The 24093-nt window shown below is 53.5% G+C and overlaps 2 protein-coding genes across 5 annotated transcripts in view; one reads left to right on the top strand and one right to left on the bottom strand.

Moving 5' to 3' along the window:
• Znf276 (zinc finger protein 276) overlaps positions 1 to 11240 on the bottom strand; it is a 13782-nt gene extending 2542 nt beyond the window's left edge. For 2 of the 3 annotated variants that reach the window (XM_029532369.1, XM_021220164.2), the window contains exons 1-9: positions 10592 to 11240; positions 9517 to 9820; positions 9210 to 9256; positions 8675 to 9121; positions 7338 to 7416; positions 6251 to 6334; positions 997 to 1107; positions 853 to 928; positions 438 to 555 (exon numbers count right to left, since the gene is read on the bottom strand). In XM_029532369.1, the coding sequence (XP_029388229.1) occupies positions 438 to 555; positions 853 to 928; positions 997 to 1107; positions 6251 to 6334; positions 7338 to 7416; positions 8675 to 9121; positions 9210 to 9256; positions 9517 to 9820; positions 10592 to 10799 (1474 nt within the window). In that variant the 5' untranslated portion in view covers positions 10800 to 11240. Of the gene's footprint in view, positions 1 to 437; positions 556 to 852; positions 929 to 996; positions 1108 to 6250; positions 6335 to 7337; positions 7417 to 8674; positions 9122 to 9209; positions 9257 to 9516; positions 9821 to 10384; positions 10563 to 10591 lie in introns of those variants that run through there. The other variant, XM_029532370.1, reaches the window with a different exon arrangement.
• Positions 11164 to 23455, top strand: Vps9d1 (VPS9 domain containing 1). 2 transcript variants are annotated; one of them, XM_021220204.2, is made up of 15 exons: positions 11164 to 11526; positions 12822 to 12897; positions 14456 to 14548; positions 14636 to 14798; positions 16835 to 16946; positions 17034 to 17096; positions 17684 to 17736; positions 17836 to 17923; positions 18066 to 18151; positions 18635 to 19119; positions 19786 to 19915; positions 20191 to 20396; positions 20694 to 20790; positions 22026 to 22130; positions 22632 to 23435. In XM_021220204.2, exons 1-15 carry the CDS (start codon positions 11428 to 11430, stop codon positions 22723 to 22725), a joined length of 1950 nt encoding a protein of 649 aa, XP_021075863.1. In that variant the 5' UTR covers positions 11164 to 11427; the 3' UTR covers positions 22726 to 23435. The 2 variants fall into 2 exon arrangements, with proteins under 2 accessions (XP_021075863.1, XP_021075864.1); XM_021220205.2 differs by having other exon boundaries at positions 11414 to 11526; positions 14459 to 14548; positions 22632 to 23455.
• Positions 23456 to 24093: the final 638 nt, after the last annotated feature.

Here is a 24093-nt window from a genome sequence, read left to right as displayed (position 1 = left end):
AATTTCTTTGTGTAACCCTGGCTGTCTTGAAAATAGCTCTGTAGACCATGTTGGCCTTGAAGTCACAGAGATCCAACTGCCTCTGCCTCCTAAGTGCTAGGATTCAAGGTGTGTGTTACCACCACCTGGCACTAGTGTTAATTTTTAAAGGTGAATTCACAAGAGTACTAGGGTTTCTGTGCTATCGATGCTGAGAAGTTGCTCAGACCTTACAGGTTGTGAGTAAGAGAACCCTACTACCACCAGGAATTCAACAGAGAGGACTCCAATTTGTGTATGGATTCAGAATACTGTGTGACACAGAAGCACCTGGTACTAAGTTCTGTGAGCTACTTGGGCACTGCCTGCTTCTAGGTAGGGTATGTCCCTCTAGCTGGGCACCTGGGAGCCACTGACAACCAAGCTCAGGCTCAGAAGGCACAGCCTGAGACAGGTACCTGTGTGGATGAGCTTCACGTGTCGCTGCAGGTATCGGTCGATCATGAATACCTTGTTGCAGCCAGGGTGTGGACAGGGCCTTTCCCGGACCTCCTCATGGTGCTCCTTAATGTGCTTCTGGGGGAAGGGACAAGAGACGCTGGTGTTTCATCTGAACACATCCTTCCTCCCGGGAGACCCTTTGTGATCTGAACAGTTGACAAAGACTACTGCAAAGACAGCTACTTCCTACCCTATACCACTGGCTCCTTTAAGCAAGAGGCCGGCTCCACATCCACTAGCATCCGGGGAGCCTTTGGGAAGTCTGCACATGGCTCTACAGGAATACCTGGGGCCTCCAGCAGGTTCAGGGAAAGTTGGACACACCCACCCCACCCTGAAGGCAGCCTGACTGAGGAGCTGGCCGTTCCTCACCTTCATGCCATCAGCGCCACGGTACACAGCTGTGCAACCCTGGTAAGGACACTTGTAGATGGTGGGTAGCTCCTCCCTGTAAACCAGAGCATATGTGGAGGCGCTGACACAACATGCAAATGCCCCACACTACAGACTGCTCACCTCTCACAGCGCAGCGTTTTCTTCCATCCGGGCTTGGGCCCAGGCTTCTTTCTGATTTTGGCCTCTTCAGGCCTCTTGGCTTCTCTGCCTTCACTCTTCCTGCCCGAGACCCTAGGGGGGAACAATTTAGTGATGCTTATTATTATTATTATTATTAATCTTAGCTTACAGTTGATTCTTGCCTCTTCCTGCAGCTGAGTTTTCTTCATGCTTTCCTGACTCGGCTGCCTCAGTGCAGACTAGAACCTCATTTATCATTAGCATCACAGTCAGTACAACCCTGGGAGGGTCAGACCTGAAGCAGACACCTTGAGAAGGGTATACAGCCCAGAAGGCAGAGCCGACGGTTGTGTGGAGCACACGTACCATCACACAACTGTCACATTTTCAGAATTAAATAAAGTCTATGTGCTAAACATCCACATCAAGAGATGGAGGTAGGGAAAATGATAGAGAATTCTGTCAGTTCTGTTCCCAGACGACCTCATGCTAGAAAGGGGCTCAGCAAATCTGCTGGACTTGAGATTCTGTCAGGAACCCAGCCGCCAGGGGCTTATCTCCAGCCCCTAGTCTAGTTATATTTCATATGGCAGCAGTGAAGAGGAGACACTTGTGTTCAATAACACCTAGAAGGATAAAAGGCAGGCACGATGGTGTATATCCAACAGCGACTCAGGGATAACTCCAGAGCACCACTTGAGGCAGAAAGCTTAAGCACAGCCCAGACAATACACCAAGACCATCCCAAAATCAACATTTCAAAAGTCACCAACTTCTCTGTAGGAAGGGTAGCTCAACTGTAAAGCACGTAGTGACCCAGTGTGCACAAGGGCTTAGATTTGATCCACCCTCCAGAATGTATTTTAAACTTTATGTGTCTGGGTGTTCTGCCTGCATGTGTGTTTATGCTCTGAACTGCCTACAGAAGACAAGGGCAGATCCTATGGACCTAGAGTTGTAGACTTGTTAGCTGCCATGTGAACCTGGGAACCAAAAACCTGGTCCTCTGCAAAAGCAAGGGATTCTCTTAACTGCTGAGCCAGTTCTCTAGAGCCAAAATATAATTTTGAATCAGTAGCAGAAGCCAGGCCCTGTCTCCGAGAGTGACGAGCAATAGCAGAAGAGCAGTGAGTCCAGCCCCACTTTTATGGAGCACATGCAAAGACCTGGCTTCAACTTCCAGGATGCAAAGATAAGCAAATGCACAAATGACCTAATGGGGGCAGAAACAGAGCAGACTGGAGACACTGAAGAGCCGAACAAGGTGTGTGTTGGTGGTGTTTGTGAGGCAGGGTCTCATAGGCTAAGCTGTCCTGGTAATAGACGAGAGAGCTCAGTGGTAAAGATAGCTTACTCTTGCAGAGGACCTATGTTCCTGCCCCCGCATGGCACCCGACAACCAGTTTTAAGTCCAGTGCTGGGGACCCAAAACCCTCTTTGACCTTTAAGGGCACTTCATACACTTAGTGCACAGATACACATGCAGGCCAACACTCATGCTCATAAAACAAACCTTTAAAATAATAGTAAAACCTGGGCAATGATGTCACACGCCTTTGATGCCAGCACTAAGGAGGCAGAGGCAGAGGCAGAGGCAGGCAGATCTCTTGTATTCGAGACCAGCCTGGTCTACAGACAGTTCCAGAACAGCTACGGCTACAGAGAAACCTTGTCTCAAAAAAAAAAAAAAAAAAGCAGTAATAATAATACAAATGGTTAATTTTTAAAAGTTAAGGCAGGCATAATGGTCCTCCACACTTTAATCTCAACACTCAGAAAACAAAGGTAGATGGATCTGAGTTAGAGGCCGTCCTGATCTCCATAAAAAGTTCCAGACCAGCCAGGACTACATAATGAGACTCCATCTCAGAGAGAGGTAAAAACAAAGGAATAAGCATAGAATCACCTATAATCTTAGCATCTGGGAGGTCAAGGCAGGAAGATCACTGAGTTCAAGGTCAGCCTGAGATACATCAAACCCTATCTCAAAAAACAAGGGCTGGAGAGGTGGCTCAGTGGGTAAGAGCACTGACTGCTCTTCCAGAGGTCCTGAGTTCAATTCCCAGCAACCACATGGTGGCTCACAACCATCTGTAATGGGATCTGATGCCCTCTTCTAGTGTGTCTGAAGACAGATACAGTGTATTCATACATAAAATAAATAATCCTTTTAAAAAAAAAAAAACCAACAACAAAAACCTAATTAGTCCAGTACTATGGGACAAACCCCTCTCAAGTTACTGGAGCAAAAGGATCAGATTATTTATTTATTTATTTGTTTATTTATTTATTTATTTATTTAAGACAGGGTTTCTCTGTATAGCCCTGGCTGTCCTGGAAGTCATTCTATACCAGGCTGGCCTCGAACTCAAAAATCTGCCTGCCTCTTCCTCCCAAGTGCCGGGATTAAAGGAGTGCTCCACCACTGCCCGGCAGGATCACATTCTTAAGGCCTGATTGAGTCACAAAGGAAGGGTGACCCAGTGTGTACACAGCATGTAGCCTAGTGCACTTTTCATCTGATAACTGCCCAGGGTCCCACGCCACACTATCTCCTGGTGAGGGAGGTGGCCTTTTCTGACAGTAACTTCCTTGCACACTAGACTAGTTATGTTTAGAGCAGGTAGCTCGACTCTCCACCCTATCTGACTGCACTGTCCTCTAAGCCCAGGTGTGCTCTGAGCGGCCCATGGGGAGCAGGACCCAGCCACCAGAGCTCAAAGGCTAATAGAAAGGGCTGAGGAGGCAGACATGAGTAGGCACAGCCCAAGGGTTTCTTAAGGCCCTGCCCTCAGCTGTGGGGGCTGGAGAGACAGCGGCGCAGATGTGGCACTTGCTGCTTTTGCAGAGGATCCAGCTTTGGTACTCAGCACATACATGATGGCTCACAACTGTCTATAATTCCTGTTCCAGGAGATCTGATGCCCTCTTCTGATCTCTAAGGGCTCCAGCATGCGCTTGGTACACATACATGAATCCAGCACACACACATACACACTTTAAAAAAAAAAAAAAAAAAAAAAAGGCCAGAGGCAGTGGTGGTGCACACCTTTAATCCAGCACATGGAAAAGGTGTATCTGAATTCCAGGATAGCCAGGACTACATGAAGAAACCCTGTCTTGGAAAAAAAGAAAGTTCTCCAGCTGGGCCTTAGGAAGCATTGAGGCCAGTGTGCATCATGACCAGATGCCCATATCCACTGAAACCCAGTCCTGCCTCTTCAAAGTACAATTTCCACTAAAGTAATATTGTACTAAAAGTGTCTTAAAATGTATCTCATGTGTCCCACCCAACGTGCATTATGTTCATCCTATTTCCTAGTGTAACAGTACATGCACAGGACAGCATGCTGTTACATCTCGGCCACAGGGGCTCCACAGAACCACCACTTCCCCACCTGTCTGAAAATGAAACCCACTAACCCTCCTAGCCTAGGCTAGGCCCCCAAACTACCTACAAAAGTGGCTCAAGGGAGAAGTCACTGGAAAGGGAACAGGGATTCCTTATGGCAGCCAGCCTGCACTCTGGCCGTTCTTCTTGGGTCTGTTCCCTCTAGGTCCCCAGCCAGGTCTGTCCTGAGGCGCCTGTTGAAGTGACGTGCCTTGCTTGGTAACGCATTGACCTGATCCCTCAATGTCTCCTTTATTTCTCTTCCTCTTTCCATAAGGAACATTAGAATTTACATAAAAAAAAAAAGAAGAAGAAGAAGAAAAAAAGAAAGAAAGAAACGGGCTAGTGAGATGGCTCAGCGGTTAAGAGCACCGACTGCTCTTCCGAAGGTCCTGAGTTCAAATCCCAACCACCACATGGTGGCTCACAAACATCCATGATGAAATCTGACACCCTCTTCTGTAGTTTCTAAAGACAGCTACAGTGTACTTATATTAAATAAATAAATAAATAAATTTAAAAAAAGAAAGAAAGAAAAAACCAAGAAATTCTTAATTTTGGCTGATAGTGTGGAACCCAGAGCTGCATGTTCTTTGGTTTTTTTGTTTTGTTTTGTTTTTGTTTTTTGAGACAGGGTTTCTCTATATAGCCCTGTCTTGGAACTCACTTTGTAGACCAGGCTGGCCTCGAACTCAGAAATCGCTTGCCTCTTATTCCCGAGTGCTGGGATTAAAGGTGTGTGCCCCACCACGCCCGGCCCGCATGCTCTTTGGGTCTCCACTCTGAATGGTGAAATGCTCAGAGCACTACGGCAATGAGGCAGTCACTGACTAGCTGTGGGGTATGTGTGTATTCTTGGGGCAGGGATAGAAAGACAGAGACACTAGTAAAAACTAGCTCTGCCTCTCCTCGTTAGAGGCATCTGTTTGGAGAAAGAAAGGGAAAGCCAAAGCAAAGCCCCACGAGAATGACCACTGGTTAAAGAATTCAGAAGAGCTGGGTGTGGTGGCGCTCGCCTTTAGTCCTAGCACTCGGGAGGAAGAGGCAGGCGGATTTCTGAGTTCTAGGCCAGCCTGGTCTACAAAGTGAGTTCCAGGACAGCAAGGGTTGCACAGAGAAACCCTGTTTTGAAAAACAAACAAAACAAACAAAAAAAAGAATTCAGAAGAATTCAGAGCCAAGGGCCAACTTGAGAGTGGTCAAAGGCTCAGATCCTGGGTTTCCCAAGAGACATGCTCCAGGGAGCAGAAGGAACAGCTGGAGTGGGGCAAGAGATGCTCAGGGACACACTAGAAGCAGAACCAGAAGAGAACAACTAAGAAACTCCCTAAAATCAGACTATGTCTTACCAACAGGGCTATCTGCCACCACCTGATACATACTTAGGCCAGGTCAGCAAACCCCCAGAAAGAAGGCTCGAAGACCAAGGAGAATCCTACCACAGTCAGTTGCTCATCTGGCCTTTCAAACAGACATTCTGATTCACTTAGAAGCCAGTGAGATAGCTCAGCAGGTAAAAGGCTCCTGCCACCAAGCCTGACGACCTAAGTTTGATACCTATGACCGACATAGTAGAAATGGTTCTCTGACCACCTCCTCCTGTGCAGCACACACACACACACACACACACACACACACACACGAGAGAAACAGACAGATGGGGTGGGAGGGGTGGGGAAGACATGCTCACTGGAGTTGGGAGATGGACCAAAGGGGAAATAGGAGGTGACCTGACCAAGGCCAGTCAGGGAAGAGGGGCCTCCATTCCCCACGTTTACACACTTCTTAGTTTCTTGTGCACCACTGCTAACCTGTAAACCATCCCTCCACATGGCATATGCTTAAACAGGGCTATATTCTTACTTCTTTTCTGGGTAAGGCTCAAAGGACTCATCCGAGGACTGTGGGGTTTGTTTCTTATCACTCTCATCTTCGCTCAGGAAGTCTCTAGGAAAGACGAGAGAGCTTTTAGCAAAGCACTGACATGGGCGGAGCAGACCCAGCACGGCCTCCTGTCTTCAGGGCTACAGACCCCATAGTCCGCGTGTCGCTTCTGAACATGTCCTAAGAAATCTAAAATCCCCAACTCCTCAGTTTATGCCCTAATAGGAAGGACAAGCCACTCACTGAAACCAAACAAGCTAGCAATACTCTTCCCTGTAGGCCACTCTTAGAAGACCAGGACCCCAAACTCTAAAAGAGCTTATTTATTTACAGTAGGGGAGAGTGTGAAGACTTAAAAGCAGATTCACCCATCAACTGAGCACAGGCACACTCTTAGCCATTTCAAAGTTCACAATAGGAAAAGGGGGTTTATGACCTTTCCCCTAAAACATCAATCACTGGCCTCTGGAAAAGCAGCAAGCAGCCAGTCTAGCAAGCCCACAGTGTTCCCCACAGGCCACCAGCTATCGTGATGGGGTAAGGCCACAGGCGGTCTAAGAGCCCAGCAATACCGCTGGCCCTCACAGGAGCTGTGGGGCAGGAGAGAAAGAAAACAACCCTGCGTGGTTCTCAGCCCAGAGCTGAGACCCACTAACCCCCTCTTCCAAGGGAGACCTGTCCTCTCTTCACCCTACGCAGAGCTTCTGCTCTTTCTCGACATTACTACCCCGTAGCCCCTGCATCCTCTCTGGTCTAGTGATGCTGGGGCTGGCACAAGCCTAAGGCCTTTAAAGCAGCAGCACACTGGTACAGCACAGGACCAATCCTGGGGCAGTGTAAATGAGCATCCAGACTGCTGTGGTCAGAGCAGAACGCTTCACCTGGGTGCCTCTGCAACCAGAAAGCCAAGTCAGGAGCCAGGGGCCTCAGAACAACCCTGGCCATTCCTCTCTCCCCACCTCTAAGGAGAGATGACAAACATGCCAACCAAGGGCAGCAGCTCTAGACAGGCTGAGTCTGGTTTGGAAGGAGAGATTTTAGGCTATTAAACCCCCTCTTCTCTCACCCCTCAGAAAGGTCACTGAACTCGTCTTTTACCCGATCATCCGAGGTTGACGATGGAACCTGCGTCTCACCCAGTTGCCCTGGGAAACAAAGAACAGGCTCTGGTTACCAATAGTGAGCACATAAAAGGCCTTTCCCGTAAGGAGGCAATGCTGTTTCCCCCCCCCCCCCAATCTAAGGACACACCAGGTGGCCTGTGGCCTCAACCTCCTCTGTTCTCACTCCTGACACTCACTCCTGCTCAGATTCAGGCCACTGTGAGAACGGCCCACACTGCGTGGTTTACAGCATGTTAAAGGATATTCTCATCAGAGGATCTATACAAACACTTCATACAACCAGGCATTCTAAAGTCTGAGGCGTCATCCTAGGGCCTCGCTTGGAGCCCACCTATAGCTGAACCACAGGGGTACCTACATTTTTAATGTTTAAAAAAATTTTTTATGTGTGTGACTGTTTTGCCTGTGTACATGCCTGGTGCTGGGAGAGGCCAGGAAAGAGCCTTGGATCCTCTGGAACTGGACTTATATGGTGATGAGCTACCATGTGTGTCTTTTGCAAGGGTAGCAAGTATTCTTAACTGCTAAGTCATATCTTCAATCCCTCTTGTTTTTAATTTTTTGAGACAGGGTCTCCCTATGTAGCCTTGGTTCTGTCCTGGAACTCTCTACGTAGCTGGCTGGCCTCAAACTCACAGAAGTCTGCCTGCCTGTCTGCCTTTGCCTCCCCAAGAGCCGGGGTTAAAGGTGTGCACCTCTATGCTTGGCACCTGTCCAGAGTTTTTAAAGAGCCCCAGTGTGGAACTGCAGGACCCATAACTGGCCATAAAGCACATGAAGGAAGGGACAGGCAGGAGGCTGCTCCCAACTCTCCCAACACGATGCTTAGGAACAGCTGCATCCAACCCACAGCATGTGTGGGTGGGGTCTGAGCGCTACCACACTGGCCTACACTATGGTAAAGTAGCAGCCTCTTTGTCTGCCTCCATGGCCTGCAGACAATAACCCCATTCTTCTCTCTCCCTCAGTCCCCTCAGCCTACAGGAACAACCAGGCTCCTGTGCTCTAAGGACAGGCTTAGCGGAAGACTGAATACCAGACGAGCACCATTACAGAAACTGGTGAATTAGAGGCCGACTGGCGAAGTCAGACAGGCTGGTCAGGCCACCCTACTCTTAGGTTCTAGGGAAGGGACTGAGGCTGAGCCTCCTCTCCTGCCACCAGCTTCCTCTGCTGTGCCATGCTCTCCACGCAGACAGTACAGAAGCCAGTGTCTGTGATGATAGACTTGGTCAGAACACCGAGTCCTGTTCCAGCATAAGCCACAGGTGCTGCTTACCTGGGGCCTCACTGGGAGCCAAGTGTGGCTGCGTGCGGGGGCCCAGCCCCGGCCCCACAGAGACTCCATGTGAGTGCAGCGGGGCCACATCCACACTGGGCAGTGTCTTGGTCTCAGATCCAACTTGGGTTTCTCTGGCCTGGCAGAGCCGAGAGGCAGCTCCCGTGGGGTTGGACTCTGAGTTCTGGGCCAACCGTGGTGATAGCTCCTTGCCCCACGCCCATTTCACTGCTAGTGCACTGTCCAAAAAGAGAGCTCTGCAGCTGGAGGCTGTGTCCATGGTGAAGTCGTGGCCCTGGTCGCAGCCCCACACAGCCTGGATGACGCCACAGTACTCAGAGGACAGTGTCCTCTGGAGGCTGGGCAGAGACCCACAGCTGACCGCATGCTCATGCACCCAGCCCACCAAGCCGTGCAGACACCGAGGGCTGGAGGTAATCAGGTCAGCTGAGGAGAATCAACAGAAATGTCAGTCTCAAGGTGTCCAGTGGTATGCCCGCCCTGAGACGCCCACCCTGGTACGGATAGCACTCACCCACACATGCTCCCTCCTCTGCCACTGTGGGAGGCTGAACACCAACCCTGCAAAGCATCAGTGTGGCCACAGTTCAGGAACCTCTCAAGGTCACAAACCTCCCTATCTGTCTTCCCCAGGGCCCCTCTGTCAGCTTCCCTGTCCCCTCTCTCTTCACCCTCAGATCTCCGCCAACACTGCCACCACAGCACCTCATCGTAACACCATGTACTAGCTTCTGTTCACCCCAAGTCACTGCCCTAAGACAACACCCAGAACACAGGGTGACGAACCCCTAAAGGTCCCAAGAAATCCAACAAAGGCCTACTTTGTACAAGGCTTCCTCTGGCCAGCTGGGGAGACGTTGACTCTCTGTAAGAAGGTCCTGAGAAGGCTGTGGCACTGATAGAATTGGGTGTAGCAGTTCTTGCAGACAAACTGAGGCAGGGCTGGGTCCTGGTGCACAGCAACACCCAGCAGTCGTTGGAAGTCCCTAATGAAGACACGCTCTCCTGGGGACAGTCTTTCTGACGTCTCCCCAGGCACTCTGTCAGAGATGCTTCGGAGGCTCCTTGAGGAAAACTTCCCATGGCAGAGGCGACAATGCCCCATAGCGAGAGTCCGGCCTGCTCCTGACAGAGAAGCAAATGTGACGTAAGCGAAGTACTCACAGTGTGAGGACCACACCTCCCCCTGGCCTACAAACACCGAAAGCTGAGAAGTGCCCACACGGGGCTTCCTAAACACACGAGCAATGGGACTCGGGAGCTGGCCTTCCTCACTGAACACTCAATTTTCAAGGAACCCCAGAGGCCTACAACGAAGATGAAACTTAACTACTGCTCGAACATCACCATTCCGAAAATGTGTCCAAGCCGTACCTCAAGAAACTAACTCACTGTTCATCACCGTCCATCTATAGGTGCCCTGCCTGCAGCATGTGCACGATGTCACCCAACTGCCCCTAGTGGGACTAACGGACAGCTTACATAGGAAAGCCATTCTCAGATGACCAAAGAACACCACACTAACGCCATGCACATGGAGGCTGTTAACCTAACTAGCTGCTGCTTGTTCACAAACTCGCAGCCGCACGAGGAACAAGCAGTTCACTTAACTCAGTTCCCAACGCTGGTTAGGTGATGGACCTGTTTTAACCATCAAGAAACTGGGGTTCAGAAAAGTTAAGCAATTACCCTAAAAGTCCATAGCACGAAGAGCAAACTTGAAGGCACACGGGTGTGGCTTAACGCACTAAATAGCAGCGACACAGTGGAGGCTGTCTGGCCGGCAGAGGAAAGGGCCTCCCCTGCAGAGGGCCCGGGCTCTCCGGAACCGGGAGGCCTGGGTTGCTCTCATTATCACTAAGCTCGCACCGGGGCCCGAGGACGCCTGGAACCCACCAGCTTCGTCTGTACCGTCGTCGCCTGTGTCGCCGCAGGAGCGCGTCGTCGAGCCCCAGCTGAGCGGAGCAGCCGCCCCGTCAGCGCTCGCTCCGCCGCTGCGAGAAGGGCGGCCCCGAGTCCGACCGCTTCCACAGCCGCCGCCCGAACCCCCGCGCTGCCGAGCTAGTCCGGGAGACAGGAAGCGGCCGAGGCGGTCCCGCTTCATGGTGGCAGGCGACGCTCGCTCCCTGCTCCGCGCCGCTCCGTGTGGCTCGGCCCGCGGACTTCTTCTTGCTAGACCGGACTTTAACTTGGCTCGCTCCGCGCCGTTCCGCTGCTCTCCGCCGCGCTGTCCCGCTCCGCTCGGCTCCCCGAGATCGGAGCCGGAGGAAGCGAGGGCTGGAGCGGCCCGGGGAGCCGCAGCGGCCGCGGCGGGGTCGGGAGCCCGGAGTTCTTCGGGTCGCTCGGAACTAGCGACAGGCCCCTAAAGGAGGGGCAGCCCGGACGGTGAACGGCCGCGGACTGCCGCACGGGCGGTGGCGCCCAACAGAAACCCTCCAGGGCAGCGGCTCTCCCCGCCAGCCTTCCCGTCCGCGCTCGCCGCACGTCGGCCGGAGGAGGTGACACGACCCCACTGACGCCTCCGGTCCCCTGCACCCGGGTCTGCGCGGCGGGGCGGGGCGGGGCGGGGCCGGCGGAAGTGTGTCCCGGTCCCTTCCGGCGGTGCTCAGCTCCCGCGGCTCCCTCAGCTCGGCGCTCCGCGTTCCGGGCTGGAGGCGTCCGCCCCGCCCCGCCCCGCCCCGCCCCGCCCCGGCCGCCGCGGCCTCCCCCCGCCCCCGCCCCCGCCCGGCGCCATGGCCGCTGCGGCCGGGGACGGCGCGGCGAAGCCACTGCAGAGCGCCATGAAACTGGCCAACAAGGCCATCGAGCTGGACACCGGCGACCGGCCCCGGGTGAGGCTGGGAGGGACGCGGCAGCAGGGCCCCTGGTGGGTGGGCGAGGGCGGGCGTGTGGAGGGACGCGCGCGGCGGCGGCGGCGGCGGCGGCGACTCTGGGACCCCGCCCGACTACGAGCGCCGAGCTCTGCGGGGGACCTGGGACAGCTCGGCTCGCACTGGGCCTCAGGTTTACCTGTGTGATGAGTCGGTGTGACTTAGGGAGGAGGTTCTGTTTGCAAAGGACCTACATCCAAGATGTAGATGACAGATGTGTGTGTGTCTCTGTGTCTCTGTGTCTGTCTGTGTGTGTGTGTGTGTGTGTGTNTNTGTGTGTGTGTGTGTGTGTGTGTGTGTGTGTTCTTGACAGAGTCTGTGTAGACTCAATCCAGAAAAGACCCGACTGTTGGCTCATTCTCGATGCTGCTGCTGTCTGCAGTTGCCTTCAAAGGTCATTTGTAAAGAAACCCAGGCACAAAAGGGGTGTGGCCTGTCACTGAGAATGACTGCTAATTAAAAGGATGGCAACCAGGTAGAAAAGCCGGCCGGTCCACCCAGAGCGTCCATAGAACAGGAAGAATCACGGGTTGTCCAGTGCCCCAACTTAGTTTTCTAGGGCATCCTCACAAGACCAGAATCCTACCTGAAACCCATTTTACCTGAAGTGCTGAGCTAATTAAAGGTGGGTAATTCGACATCGAGTAAAACACATACAGACCAGCGTGCATTCTGTCTTGAGCTGTCACAGAGCCCAGGGCAGAGGGGTCACACAGCTGAAACCTGCAGCTCGGTGCTCTGGGCTCCTTTGAGCAGAGGGAGTTCTTATTCTGGAGTGTGAAGAATGTTATTTCTTCACCAAAGCCGAAAATTAAGATTGACAGATGAGCCCTCAGATTTCAGGAAGTGCTTTTCATAAGACATGTCAAGACTGCTAGTCTTTTAGTTGCACAGGAAGAGAACTTTGTTACACAGAGTGGAAAACTGTATTGTTGCTGAGGCCTCCTGACTGAAGCTCAGCTCCTTCATGTGGTCGGCAGTAAGGCAATGAGAGGAGAGGTGTGTCTGTCTGGGAACTCCTCAGCACAGTGTTGAAGGAAGGAATTCTTTGATTTTTGTCCCGTTTGATTTTTTTTTTCCCTTCAAGTCTAGACAGTATGGATACCGTGCATGTCCTAGCTGGGCCATCACTAAAGCCTAGAAGGAAGTCTTATCAAAACCAAGCAGGCACTGTTGGTCCCTGCAGTTGCACATGGACGTCCACCTGGCAGGCAGGATGTGGGCCTGACCACTGCCATTCTCTCCCCTGCATCTAGGAAGCGTACGTGGAATACCTGAGGAGCATCCACTACATCTCCCAGGTGTTGCTCGAAGACGTGGAAAACACTACAGGTATGCCTTCAGACCTGCTACTCCTCTCTCGATAGCAAAATGGTGCACGCCCCCCCCCCTCGCGCCCATGCCCTTGCCCACGAGCCGGCACCGCTGAGTGTGTTCAGGTGAGGGTGGGGAGCCGTTTCCTTTTCTGCCTCCCGAGATCTTCCCGAGGTCTTCTCTTTCCAACCTGGTCCTTATCGTTAGCATGTGATGTCACAGTGTGACATGCTGGCATTGAGAAGTGGTCTGGATTAGGGGACGGATCGTGAACTGGGTCAAGACACTGCCTCAAGGCGTTAAGAGTGAGATGCACAAAGTGGGGGCCTTGCCAGCAAAAGTACGTTTCAAAGGTGCTGGAGGGGGAGTGGCTATAGCCGTGTTTTGTATGTCTTGGACGGGTGTGGAAGGGGATTTTGGGAACCTCCCAGATCCAGCACTGGGAAGAGCAGAGAGCTCGGGTGTGTTCTGAAAGAGAAGCCAACCAGACTTGCTGGGGTGGGTGTGAGCTGCTAGCAGCAGGGGGCAGATGAGGGGCGACATCCTGTAAGGGGAGAAATGGCGAATCCCGAATCCCGGTGTGCTGCTACGGATGTGGCTCGGTTGGTAGGCAGTTCTTGTCTAGCATGCAGGAAGCCCTGGGTTTGTCCCTGGCACAGCATAGATGAATGTGATCGCACAAGTCTGCAGTCTTAGCATTTAGGAAATAGAGACAGTGGGATCAGAGGTTTGCGATCGTCCTCAGCTACATAGTGAGTAGGAGGCCCAGCCTGGGCTACATGAGGCCCTGTCTCAAATTTTTAGAACTAGAGAATTCGTCCATGAACATGAAAAGTCTGAGGCACCAGCAACCACAGGACATAGGAACACAGTTAGGGAGAGCTACTGCGGGACGAGTTAGCTAGCTGAGTCCTGATGCATCTGAAGCCAGGGGTTTCCAGAGAAAACTTAAGGAAGTAGTATCTTAGAGGATAGGAAAAAAAATCGGAATGACCCGCCATCTTTGTCATAGTAAGGCTGGGTAAGGACGGTTTAGGTGAACCTGGGTGCTAAAATGGACATGGAGTGAGGAGGGAATGGAGATTCTGAGGCGTTCGTTGGAACGGGGAACAAGAGAGTGTGTGCAGGAGCTGGGAAGACTTAGCGAAGCCCAAAAAGATGTGCCTGCTGATGGAAGCGGGCCATGGGTGGCAAGGAGCAGCACAGATACTCGAGGGTCACCCATGGGAGACACCATGGAAGGAGGCCGGCCATGCACACGGTAGCACCTGTGAAACAGGCAGCTAGTAGGTGGTGGGCAAGGAGACTCTGCAGCACCCATATCTCTGCATAGTAGCCATGAGGGCTGCAAGGCTGCCCCCAGAGGAGCTGTGATTACAAGCAGGCTGGACCCTCGGGCACCAGAGAAGGGCAGGTCAGTGTGATGCTTGGCTGCCAATCACACGTGTGTGCCCTGTGCTGAGCCACGGTTCCGTGATGAATATGAGTGAGCCTGCCTAGTTTTTACAGTTCCTTCTTCTTAGTCAGAATGTGAGTCACTGCAGAGGGCTAACCGTCCCCCATGTTCCTTCCCTAGAAGCTGGGGAAACTGTGCCCCCTGAGACCTCAAAGATGCTAAAGCTGGCTGAACAGTGTCTGGAGCGGGCCCAGTCAACAGCTACTAAACTTGGTGGGTACCCAAAGAAGAGGGCTCTTGGTACCTGCTTTGTGGGCTGGTCCCTAGCCTGCTGACCGGGGCACTATGCATGCCTTGCAGGGAGAATATGCCTGAAGCCAGCCATACCTGCGGCTCCTCCCGCGCCCTTGCCAACCAGCCGACACCGCCGGGTGTGTTCAGATGAAGGGGGGAAGCTCTCTCCGTTCCTGCCCCCTGAGATCTTCCAGAAGCTGCAGGTGGCAGAATCACAAAACTCTAAGAAGTAAGATGGGGAGGGTGGGAGGTGTGCTAATGCTGTTGATGGTTGGAGGCTGAGCCCCATGGAGCATTTGGTTACAGTGGTTCCTGGAGCAGACACACCCCTGGCCTGACAGAGGCAGGTGCAAACTCTCTTAGGAAGAGAGTGCCTTCGTCTTTAAAAAAGGGAACAGCAAACAGACATAGCCATATAAAAAACAGACTTAACGAGGTAATGATGACAGAACAGACCTGGGAAAATTTCAGGTAGTTACCAGGCAGCGGCCAAACAGCGCTGAGGTTTGTTTAGAAATACAGAGTTTGGGCTGGAGAGATGGCTCAGCAGTTAAGAGCGCCAACTGCTCTTCTGAAGGTCGTGAGTTCAAATCCCAGCAACCACATGATGGCTCACAACCATCTGTAATGAGATCTGATGCCCTCTTCTGGAGTGTCTGAAGTGTACAATGTACTTACATATAATAAATAAATATTTAAAATAAATAAATACAAAGTTTAGCCAGGCAGTGCCCCAGCACTTGGGGGGGCAGAGGCAGGCTAATTTCTGAGTTCGAGGCCAGCCTAGTCTATAGAGTGAGTTCCAGGACAGCCAGGGTTACACAGAGAAACCCTGTCTCGAAAAACCAAAAAAAAAAAAAGAAAGAAAGAAAGAAAGAAAGAACGAACGACAAAGTTTGAAGAAACCTGAACAAGGAACTATAGAGTCGAAGCTAGCAACAACAAAAGGAAGAAGTCTAAATGAACCATTCTTAAAGTGAGTTAGGGAATCTGACGCCCTCTTCTGGCCACCTTGAACACCAGGCACACATACTTCCGTGCCCAGACATATATGTGGGCAAAAAACACCCATACATACAAAAATAAAGTCATAATTAAAAATAAATAGAAACTACTTAGGTAGTTGAGAATGTAGCTGACTGGAAGAGTGTCCTGGGCTTGTTCCCGGCTGCTTCATGTGATCGTAGTGCTCAGGAGGTAGAGTCAAGAGGACCGTGGGTTCAAGTCCACACTGAGCTACCTATTGAATTTGAGGTTAGCCTGGCCAGAGGTGGTAGCATATGCCTGTAATCCCAGAACTTGGAAGGTCAAGGAAGGCCTGCCTTAACTATATAGCAAGTTCACAAACAAACAAGCTGGGCTACTGTGTCTCGAGAGAGAGAGAGAGAGAGAGAGAGAGAGAGAGAGAGAGAAAGCAAAAGAAAAAAAGAAAAGCTGGCCAGGTGGTGCCAGCATGCATCTTTAATCCCACCAATAAGCAGGCAAAAGATAAAAAATGTAGATGTCATAGAAACAAGACAAAAATAAGACAGAAGGTCTAGCATGTTCCTTGAAGTTCTACAGAGAGAAGAAAGGCAGTGGGCAGGGGAGTGTTAGAAGACGCTGCAGTAGAGACAGTTTTTTTACACTAATGAAAGACACCAGACACAGCTGCAGAAAGCTGAACCCAGCATGGATGGATCCGGCCCTCTCTCACATCTCCCTGCCCTACCTGCCCCCCACTGGGTCCCCAGGCCCCACCTGTCTGTGTGCATGTCAGCACTGCGGCACACACAAACCTCAGCTTCAGGGCAGGCTCTCACCTCCATCTCCTCCACTCCCTTTTGTCTTCTAGCTCCGTTAGCAGGGAGGTGTGTGGCAGACTGCCACTTGCCCCTGAACAGACACGTCTGTCCTTTCACGTCTGTCCTTTCGGTGGGTTGCAAATGAATCTTACACTGTGGCCCCTGTAGCTACTTTCAGGAGTTCCATTTTATTGCCACAGATACATAACTTATTTCCATAAAAGGCCAGATGTCCTGCTTTTCTTGAGAAGCCCCGAGTCCTAGCATTACAGACATTTGTGTTTGGGCAGCAGATCTCTAGCCTGCCCAGGCTCAGCCTTCTGCATCCCCTTCCTCCTCACGGCCATCTTCTTCCCTCTAGGTCTTAGTACAAGGTCTAAGGGTGAGAGGGTGGTTGCTCGGGCCCCACCACCGCCTGGCCCGGCCTCTCGATCATGCCTGGGCTTCGCATGCGTGGAGAGCAACTTGTTACTATTTCTAGGGAGCTGACACCACTGGAGAAGGCCTCTCTACAAAACCAGAAGCTGAGGGCCGCATATGAGGCCCGGATGGCCCGTCTGGACCCCAGCCAGGCCATGCAGAAGACATCGCTGGTAAGCAAGGCCCAGAGAGGAACTGGTCTGCTCAGAGAAGGGTCAAGTCGGCTGAGGATCGGGCCTTACTTCCTCCTTTTCCCCTAGACCTTGTCTCTACAGCGGCAGATGATGGAGAACCTGGTGATCGCCAAAGCGAGAGAAGAGACGGCATCCTTACAGGGGCTAAGACTGAGGTCTGGGGCTGAGGGTGGAGAAGGGCCAGGTGCCAGGTGGGTGTGGGACTATAAGCCTTCCCAGCAGTGAGACACTGTCCCCTCAAGAACATGGCCTTGGCCAGGCGTGGTGGTGCACACCTTTAATCCCAGCACTTGGGAGGCAGAAGCAGGCGAATTTCTGAGTTCGAGGCCAGCCTGGTCTACAGAGTGAGTTCCAGGACAGCCAGGGCTACACAGAGAAACCGTGTCTCGAAAAACCAAAAAAAAAAAAAAAAAAAAAAAAGAACATGGCTTTAACCCTTCCTCCACTCTCGGGGACCTAGTTAGGCTCTGCCCTCTTGTCCTCCATAGCACTAATTAGTTGCTCTCTACCTTCAAGTCTGCCTTCCTGAGTAAACGCCTTCCTTAAACTAATGGCTGTTCTGGCCAAACTCATCTCTCGAAGGCAGAGGCAGCCTTACATACCTAGACCCTTGGGACATCAAGTGTACTGGAGAGTATGAAGCAGATGAGGTACAGGGCAGGGGTGGAGGCCCACCCAGGTCAGACACTGCTGGCCCCTTGACTCTGGTACCCTAGCTGCAGCGGAAGATGGAGGAGCGCCGCCTGCGCCTTCAGGAGGCTGCCAACAGGTGCGTCTCTCCCCTGTCTCATAGGCATGCTGGAATGCCTGGTAGGGGCTCCCTGAGCCCATAGGGTCATCCCTGTTCCCAGCCTCTCTTCCTCCTCAGGAGGTTCTGCAGTCAGGCCGCTCTGACCCCGGAGGAGCGGGAGCAGCGAGCCCTCTATGCTGCCATCTTGGAATACGAGCAAGACCATGTGAGTCGACTCCCACTGGTCCAAGCAGAGGGGTGGCAGTCTTGGGATCACATGGGCCTATAGGACACCCCACACAGCCCTTGCAGGGCACCCCATCGTGGAAATCCGACCGCGCTTCCCTCCAAGGTCCTCTGTCCTGCAGGACTGGCCAAAGCACTGGAGAGCCAAGCTCAAGCGGAGCCCAGGGGACCTGTCTCTGGTGACCAGCCTGCTTACACACTTACTCAGGTATCCACTCCCAGAGCCCATCCCCCGCCTGAGGGGCTCCCTGCTAGGTGACAGGGGAGGGGAAAGAAGGAGAGTCATCAGAAAGGCTAGGCTAGGGGACCCTGGGCCCAGAGGGCTCCTGCAGGGGGGCCTCTTGTGACTTCCATTAGCTCCCCCAGATTGCATGGGTCACACTACACTTGTGATATTCACCAACGGGGAATGTCAGAGAGTCACATGGAGGAATTCTTCCATGGTGTGGGAATTGTTTTGTACAGGCAATGTCACAGATGAGGGCATAAGGAGCAGGTGACTGAGGTTGGTGAATAAAAACTGAGCTCAGATTTCTAAGCTTCAGGCTAAAAGTAGACTGAAGCACTGCCCAGCTGTGAGGGTGGCCGCTATGGCATTCACTTCGGCTGGGCTGAGGAAAATGGGTGGGCATGACGGGTACCCACCTGGGCAGACGCTCGAGGACCATCGTGCCTGCTTTTCCCCTTGCAGCCTTCCTGATCACCCAATCTCCCAGCTCCTGAAGAAGCTGCAGTGTGCGGTATACAGTGCGCTGTACCCCATTGTGAGCCGGGCCGCCACCAGTGCTGCGCCTGCCCCAGGCAGCTGCTCCCTGCCCCCAGAAGCCAATGGCCTCCTGGCCCCTGGGAGCAGGCGACTTCGGTCCTCCCAGAGCCTCTACTGCATGCTTTCCCCCTCCGAGCCCAGTGCAGCCCCAAGAGCTCTGGATGGGCCTCCTTCCACGCCCTCTGTCCCCACACTCCACTCAGGCCCACTGGACAGAGAGGCAGACGGCAGCCCAGCAGGGCCCTCCTCGCCCCTGGTAGATGCTTTATCCCACCTGCCAGACAAGGACAGTTCCTTTGAGGACCTGGAACAGTTTTTGGCTATGTCTGAGCCACAGACCCCAGGAGCAAAGAGGGAACCCTTGCTGGAGTGTCTGAAGAGCACAGTCAAGGACATTCACAATGCCATCGGTGAGCCTGCAGGTACCGACAGGACCTGCTCCAGTTGCATCTGCCAGCCTCAAGTGCAGCTTGCTGCCCAGGACAGCAAGGACCTGTGTCTGCCCACACACAGGGGCAAGCATGCAGCCCAGGAGAGCAGGCCCTAGCCTACCTTAGTGCCTCAGACAGTGGGCAGAGCTGACGTGGGAGCTTAGGGATCTTGCGATCCCTAAAGCTTAGTGCCTTTGATCACAGAGGTGGCCTGACTGTGCCTACTCCAAGGCTTCTAGACACTGTATGAACCAGTGAGGGGGCCTTAACGGCCCGGGGCCATACTCACTATTCTAAAGTTTCTGGGATTTGTGTAGATTTAGGAGCCAGTCCTTTCAGAAGGGGACCATCCACCCCTCCCTTTGGCAGTTCCTTTAGCTACTTGGGAGCCCAAGTCAACCCTAGAGGAGAAGACCCAAGACTTGGCCCCAGGACACAGGACGAAGCATAGGCAAGGGAAGGGGACGAGGGGTTAAGCAAGTAGAACAACCAGGTAGAATGGCCCCCAAAGCCTCGATGCTGTAGCTCTGCTGTGCAGGAGCTGGGTCTGGTAAGCAGGGCACCTTGACTTTGAGCTTAAGAGTTTCTAGAGATGTGGGGGCAGGCAGTAGCACATTTGGACATTCCAAACTCTGCTCCTGGCAGATAGACTGCTCTCGCTGACCCTTTTGGCCTTCGAAAGCCTCAATACAGCCACCTCCAAAGACCGCTGCCTGGCGTGCATCGAGGAGCCCTTCTTCTCCCCACTGTGGCCCCTGCTGCTGGCCCTCTACAGGTACTGCCCCCAGCCTAGCTTAGCAGCCCCACGAGCTGAAGTCCCCATCCTAGCCTCCCACCGGCTCGTCTGAGCCCGAGGCCATCCTCGGGTGTTGCAAGTGTGCAAGTGTGGCTAAGTGTGCAGGTAGCTAAGCCCCCCGTCCATCTAGAGACGTCAGGCTGTCTGCTCAAACCCCTGAGCTGCTTTCCTAGCATGCCAGAGATCCCTAGCCACAACCCCACCTGTCTCTGGACCGTCGTCTGCGATGGCTGAGCCTGGCCTCTCTGCTTTAGGAGTGTGCACCGTACCCGGGAGGCCGCCGTGAGCAGGAGCATGGAGCTGTACAGGAATGCACCCCCTACAGCCCTTGGCATCCCCACCAAGCTCCTCCCACGAGTCCCCGAGGCTCAAGCCTCCACCTACCCCTACTGCACTGCATCCCAGGAGCTGGGGCTGCTGGTCTTGGAGAGCTGCCCTCAGAAGAAGCTGGAGTGCATCGGTGCGGGGATCTGAGGGGCCCAGAGGTTTGAGAGGTGGAAGATGGGGCTGTGCCTTCCCCGCTGGCCATGCCTTCCCTGTGCTAGCCTGCAGGTCCCTCACTAAGCAAACATGGGGCAGTGCCCCTCAGCTTTCTCCAGTCTTGCGTTCTCAGGAGAGATTGGGCAATACCCGGAGACTACTGGATGTAGGAAACAGCATAGTCTCCCTCACACCGGGCGGGTCCTCCCTGTCTGCCTACCTGTGTCAGATACTCTCACTACACCACACCCGCTGAAGCCATTTTTCTGTTCCACAGTGCGGACGCTGCGGGTCATCTGCATCTGTGCAGAAGATTACTGCCGTGCCCAGGAGGCCAGGCCTGAGGGTGGATCCCAGCCCCCTGCCGCTGCCATGTGAGTTCAGAGTGGAGGCAGTGTCTAGGAGTGTACTAGTATGTGTTCCTGCCCTGCAACTGGTCGGGAGGATCCTGGTAGCCCCAGGTCAATCACATCACCTCAGAGTACAACTCATAGCTACCAAAGACCTTGGATGGAGTCAGGACAAGGAGAAGTGTTCCCTCCCCCCACAACCATGTGTTCCAGTCTGTCTGAACAAGCTGCTATTGCAGTATCCTCTGGCGAGGCCAGAAATCCTAGGGATCCTGGGTCCAGGTTAATCTGGGGAGACTGAGAAAGACCTGCCTGGACCCCCAGGGACATACTTAGAGGGAGCAGGGAAGGTGCGCTTTCAAAGAGACGCCCCTTTCCTGAATAGATCTAGCATGAGGGCTCCCTGGCACATCCAAGATGGGGCAGATTCTTCCCACCCAGGACACACAGCCTCAGGCTCTGCAGTGCTTGAGCCTGTCTCCACCTCTCCTCAACTCCACTGGTAACTGAATCCTCTGACCTGGAGTCACTGTCCCTCGTGGTTCTTGCATGAGCTCAGACCTTTGCACCTTATCCCAAGGACCAGGATCAGCCTCAACACCTGCTGGCAGACCGAGGGGCTGTGACCCTGGCCTGTGCCTGGAACCCACAAGTAAATATCAGAGCTAGGTATGAGGTCACCTATGAGGAGTTCAACCCAAGAGGAGGGCAGACACTTCTCAGCCACTCTAAGGTTCGGTCGCTATCCATCCTCACCACAGAGCCTGTCACACACTACCCTCTTCCCTGTTTTGGAAAAGAGTTCCCACATCACAGCCTTGGCCCAAGCCATGCCCGACAGGGGGGCTGTCGTGTCCCTATGGGTGGCAGGACACTGAGCAGGGGCAGCAACTGTGTATGTAGAGCCTCCCTGGCCCATGGAAGAGGTCAGAGCCATAGCCTCGGGTTCCAGCTGCCCCCTTCTTGGTCCCACGAAGCTCTCATGTGTGCCCTAACTAGTGCTGCTAGACCTCTGCCGAGCTGGGCCCAGTCTCAGACCCAAGTCCACAGCCAAGTAGGAAATCAGAAGAGACTAGTGGATCCCACCATTGAGGGTGTTACTTGGGCCCAGTGTTACCATAGCCAGGAGGTTTACTGGGCTGTCGGGGGACAGGGGTACAAGAGTTCTAGCCAGCCTGGCCAAGATGGCTCCAGAGAGCCAGAGCGCATGTCCCTTTTGGCCCTGGCCCCTGACGGACCTCTTGGCCTTTGCCCAGCAGTGGTGCCGATGACTTGCTGCCCATCCTGTCCTTCGTGGTGCTGAGGAGTGGCCTCCCCCAGCTGGTGTCAGAGTGTGCGGCCCTGGAAGAGTTCACTCATGAGGGGTAGGAAGGGGCCCAGGCTGGTGGGTGACTAGGAGGCTGACGTGGGGGAAGGGTCTCTGTGGGGGAAGGGAAGAGCTGGGGACAGAGCTGCTGTGACAAGGGGGACAAGGGAACCTCACCCTGAAAACAAAAGGAATGGCTACAGTAGGCTGTGGGAGCTGAAAGGGAGCCCGCAGCCCCACCGCCACTTTTGGACATCCCTCTGAGATCCATCTGTGCACGGGACACTCCTATCCACATGCTCTGGAGCCTTCAGAGGACCCTGTGCAGGAGCCAGAGGGCACCCCTGAGCAGCATCTGCCTGAGGAAGAGCAGTATGCACCACAGGGCCATCCCAGGACCTGGACTGGCAATGGGGAAAGGCCCGCCCTGACCCAGCTCTCTTAACAGCTTTACCCGTGGCCGTGTCATTGCCCAAGCAGAAGGGAAGATGTTGCCCTCTGGAGGACTAGGCTGTCCATCTGTCCTCCCAGTCAACACTTCCTTTCCCACTCCACACAGGTACTTGATTGGAGAAGAAGGGTATTGCCTGACATCACTGCAGAGCGCCCTGAGCTATGTGGAGCTTCTGTCCCGGGGACGGTTGGACAAGTAGTGGTGGCTGGACCTCACAGACCAAAGGAGCCACAGGACCTCCACACTGCACTGCATATCTGGTGTGGGGACACTGGAGGCCAGCCTGCTGTGGTAGCACTCTATAGTTCTTGCCTTCTTTACCATGCATCTGTCTTGGAGGCCTAGGACAGTGCCTCTTTAACAGGGCATGGCCAGCTGAGTCAGGCCTGTCCCAGACCCCATAGGAGAAATCTAGCCGCTGTTCCCTGGGGAGCCTGCAGCACTGATTGATGGCCCTGACCTCTTCTCATGGATACTAGGCAGCCCCTACTGGGGTATCAGCACAGAAATGGTTATTGGGAGCCTTGCCAGGCCAATCTAGTTTTACACGCCTCCAGTCTCCTGAGCCAGTTTCTTGTTAGTCACAAGTGGGCTCTACCCTGCCCCAGAGGACTGGGTATAGTGTGAGGCTGTGCTGTTTGTTTACCAGGTAGCAACTGCCCTGTTTGCTTTGCTGGCCCCGGGTGTCACTGCCCAAGCCTGGGTTATGAGCCTTTCTCCTGCCAAGGTCCAGGACATCCTGCCCTGGGCTTATCTTGGTTGGGGACAGTGAAATATGTTCAGGACACTGGCTAACAAATACAGTCGTACAGACTCTTCAATGTCAGAGTCTAAAGGTCAGCCCCTACACTGTTACATGTCTCCAAGTGGCTACCAACTCAGCCTAAAATAAAGAAGTCACTCTATCGACGTTCATGTGACTTGTTCCTTTACCCACTGGGCAGCCAGGCCTCGGGCAACACAGCCAGCATCTGCCAGTCTCCTCGAGATCACAGCTGACAGCGTAACAGGGGGCCACAGCCCAACCCTAGAGCCTCTGCACAGAAGCAGCATCTTCCCAGGGCTGTTCCCAGCCAGGAAATTGTGGACTTCCCTCTCTGGGATAGCAAGTGTCTGCAGGGCATCATTAGGAGGGCTGGGATTGAGTCATTACGGTAGTCCTGAGCCCACAGCAGTTCCCTGGCGGTGTCTGAGTAATCTTCACCCTACTCACACACACACAGTGGAATGTCCCACAGTACCACCCCACGTGCAGGGACACAGCAATGCCCTTTGATTCTGCTGGGGCCCTAGGGTGATGCTGGCATCCAAGCACAGGCAGCGTCTTCCTTCCATGGATGCGAGCTGCCCCACCCAGGAAAGGAAATACTCACGGCAGCTGGGGTTGCTGTGAGGAGGTGGTGGCAGGACACGGGAGTTTCCAGTCCCAGACTGCGGGAGTAGTGGGGTCTTTGGAGACTCCTGGAGTCAGGCTATATGTAACTTAGTTATTGGGCATTTATTGAACACTCATGTTCCAAACCTGCAAGGAAATAGAGAACATGTATCTTTGAGCCTCGTAGGCTGA

Source organism: Mus pahari, chromosome 20 (genome assembly GCF_900095145.1).
Source record: "Mus pahari chromosome 20, PAHARI_EIJ_v1.1, whole genome shotgun sequence".
Classification (NCBI taxonomy): Eukaryota; Metazoa; Chordata; class Mammalia; order Rodentia; family Muridae; genus Mus; species Mus pahari.
This window is presented reverse-complemented; position numbering and strand designations above follow the sequence as displayed.

What these genes read in the sequence shown, in the direction of transcription:
- Vps9d1 (XM_021220204.2), top strand. Translation starts at nt 11,428, where the DNA reads ATGGCCGCTGCGGCCGGGGACGGCGCGGCGAAGCCACTGCAGAGCGCC. An exon ending in ACACCGGCGACCGGCCCCGG is followed by an intron (nt 11,527 to 12,821) that starts GTGAGGCTGGGA and finishes CCCTGCATCTAG; the next exon opens with GAAGCGTACGTGGAATACCT. An exon ending in GAATCACAAAACTCTAAGAA is followed by an intron (nt 14,799 to 16,834) that starts GTAAGATGGGGA and finishes TACTATTTCTAG; the next exon opens with GGAGCTGACACCACTGGAGA.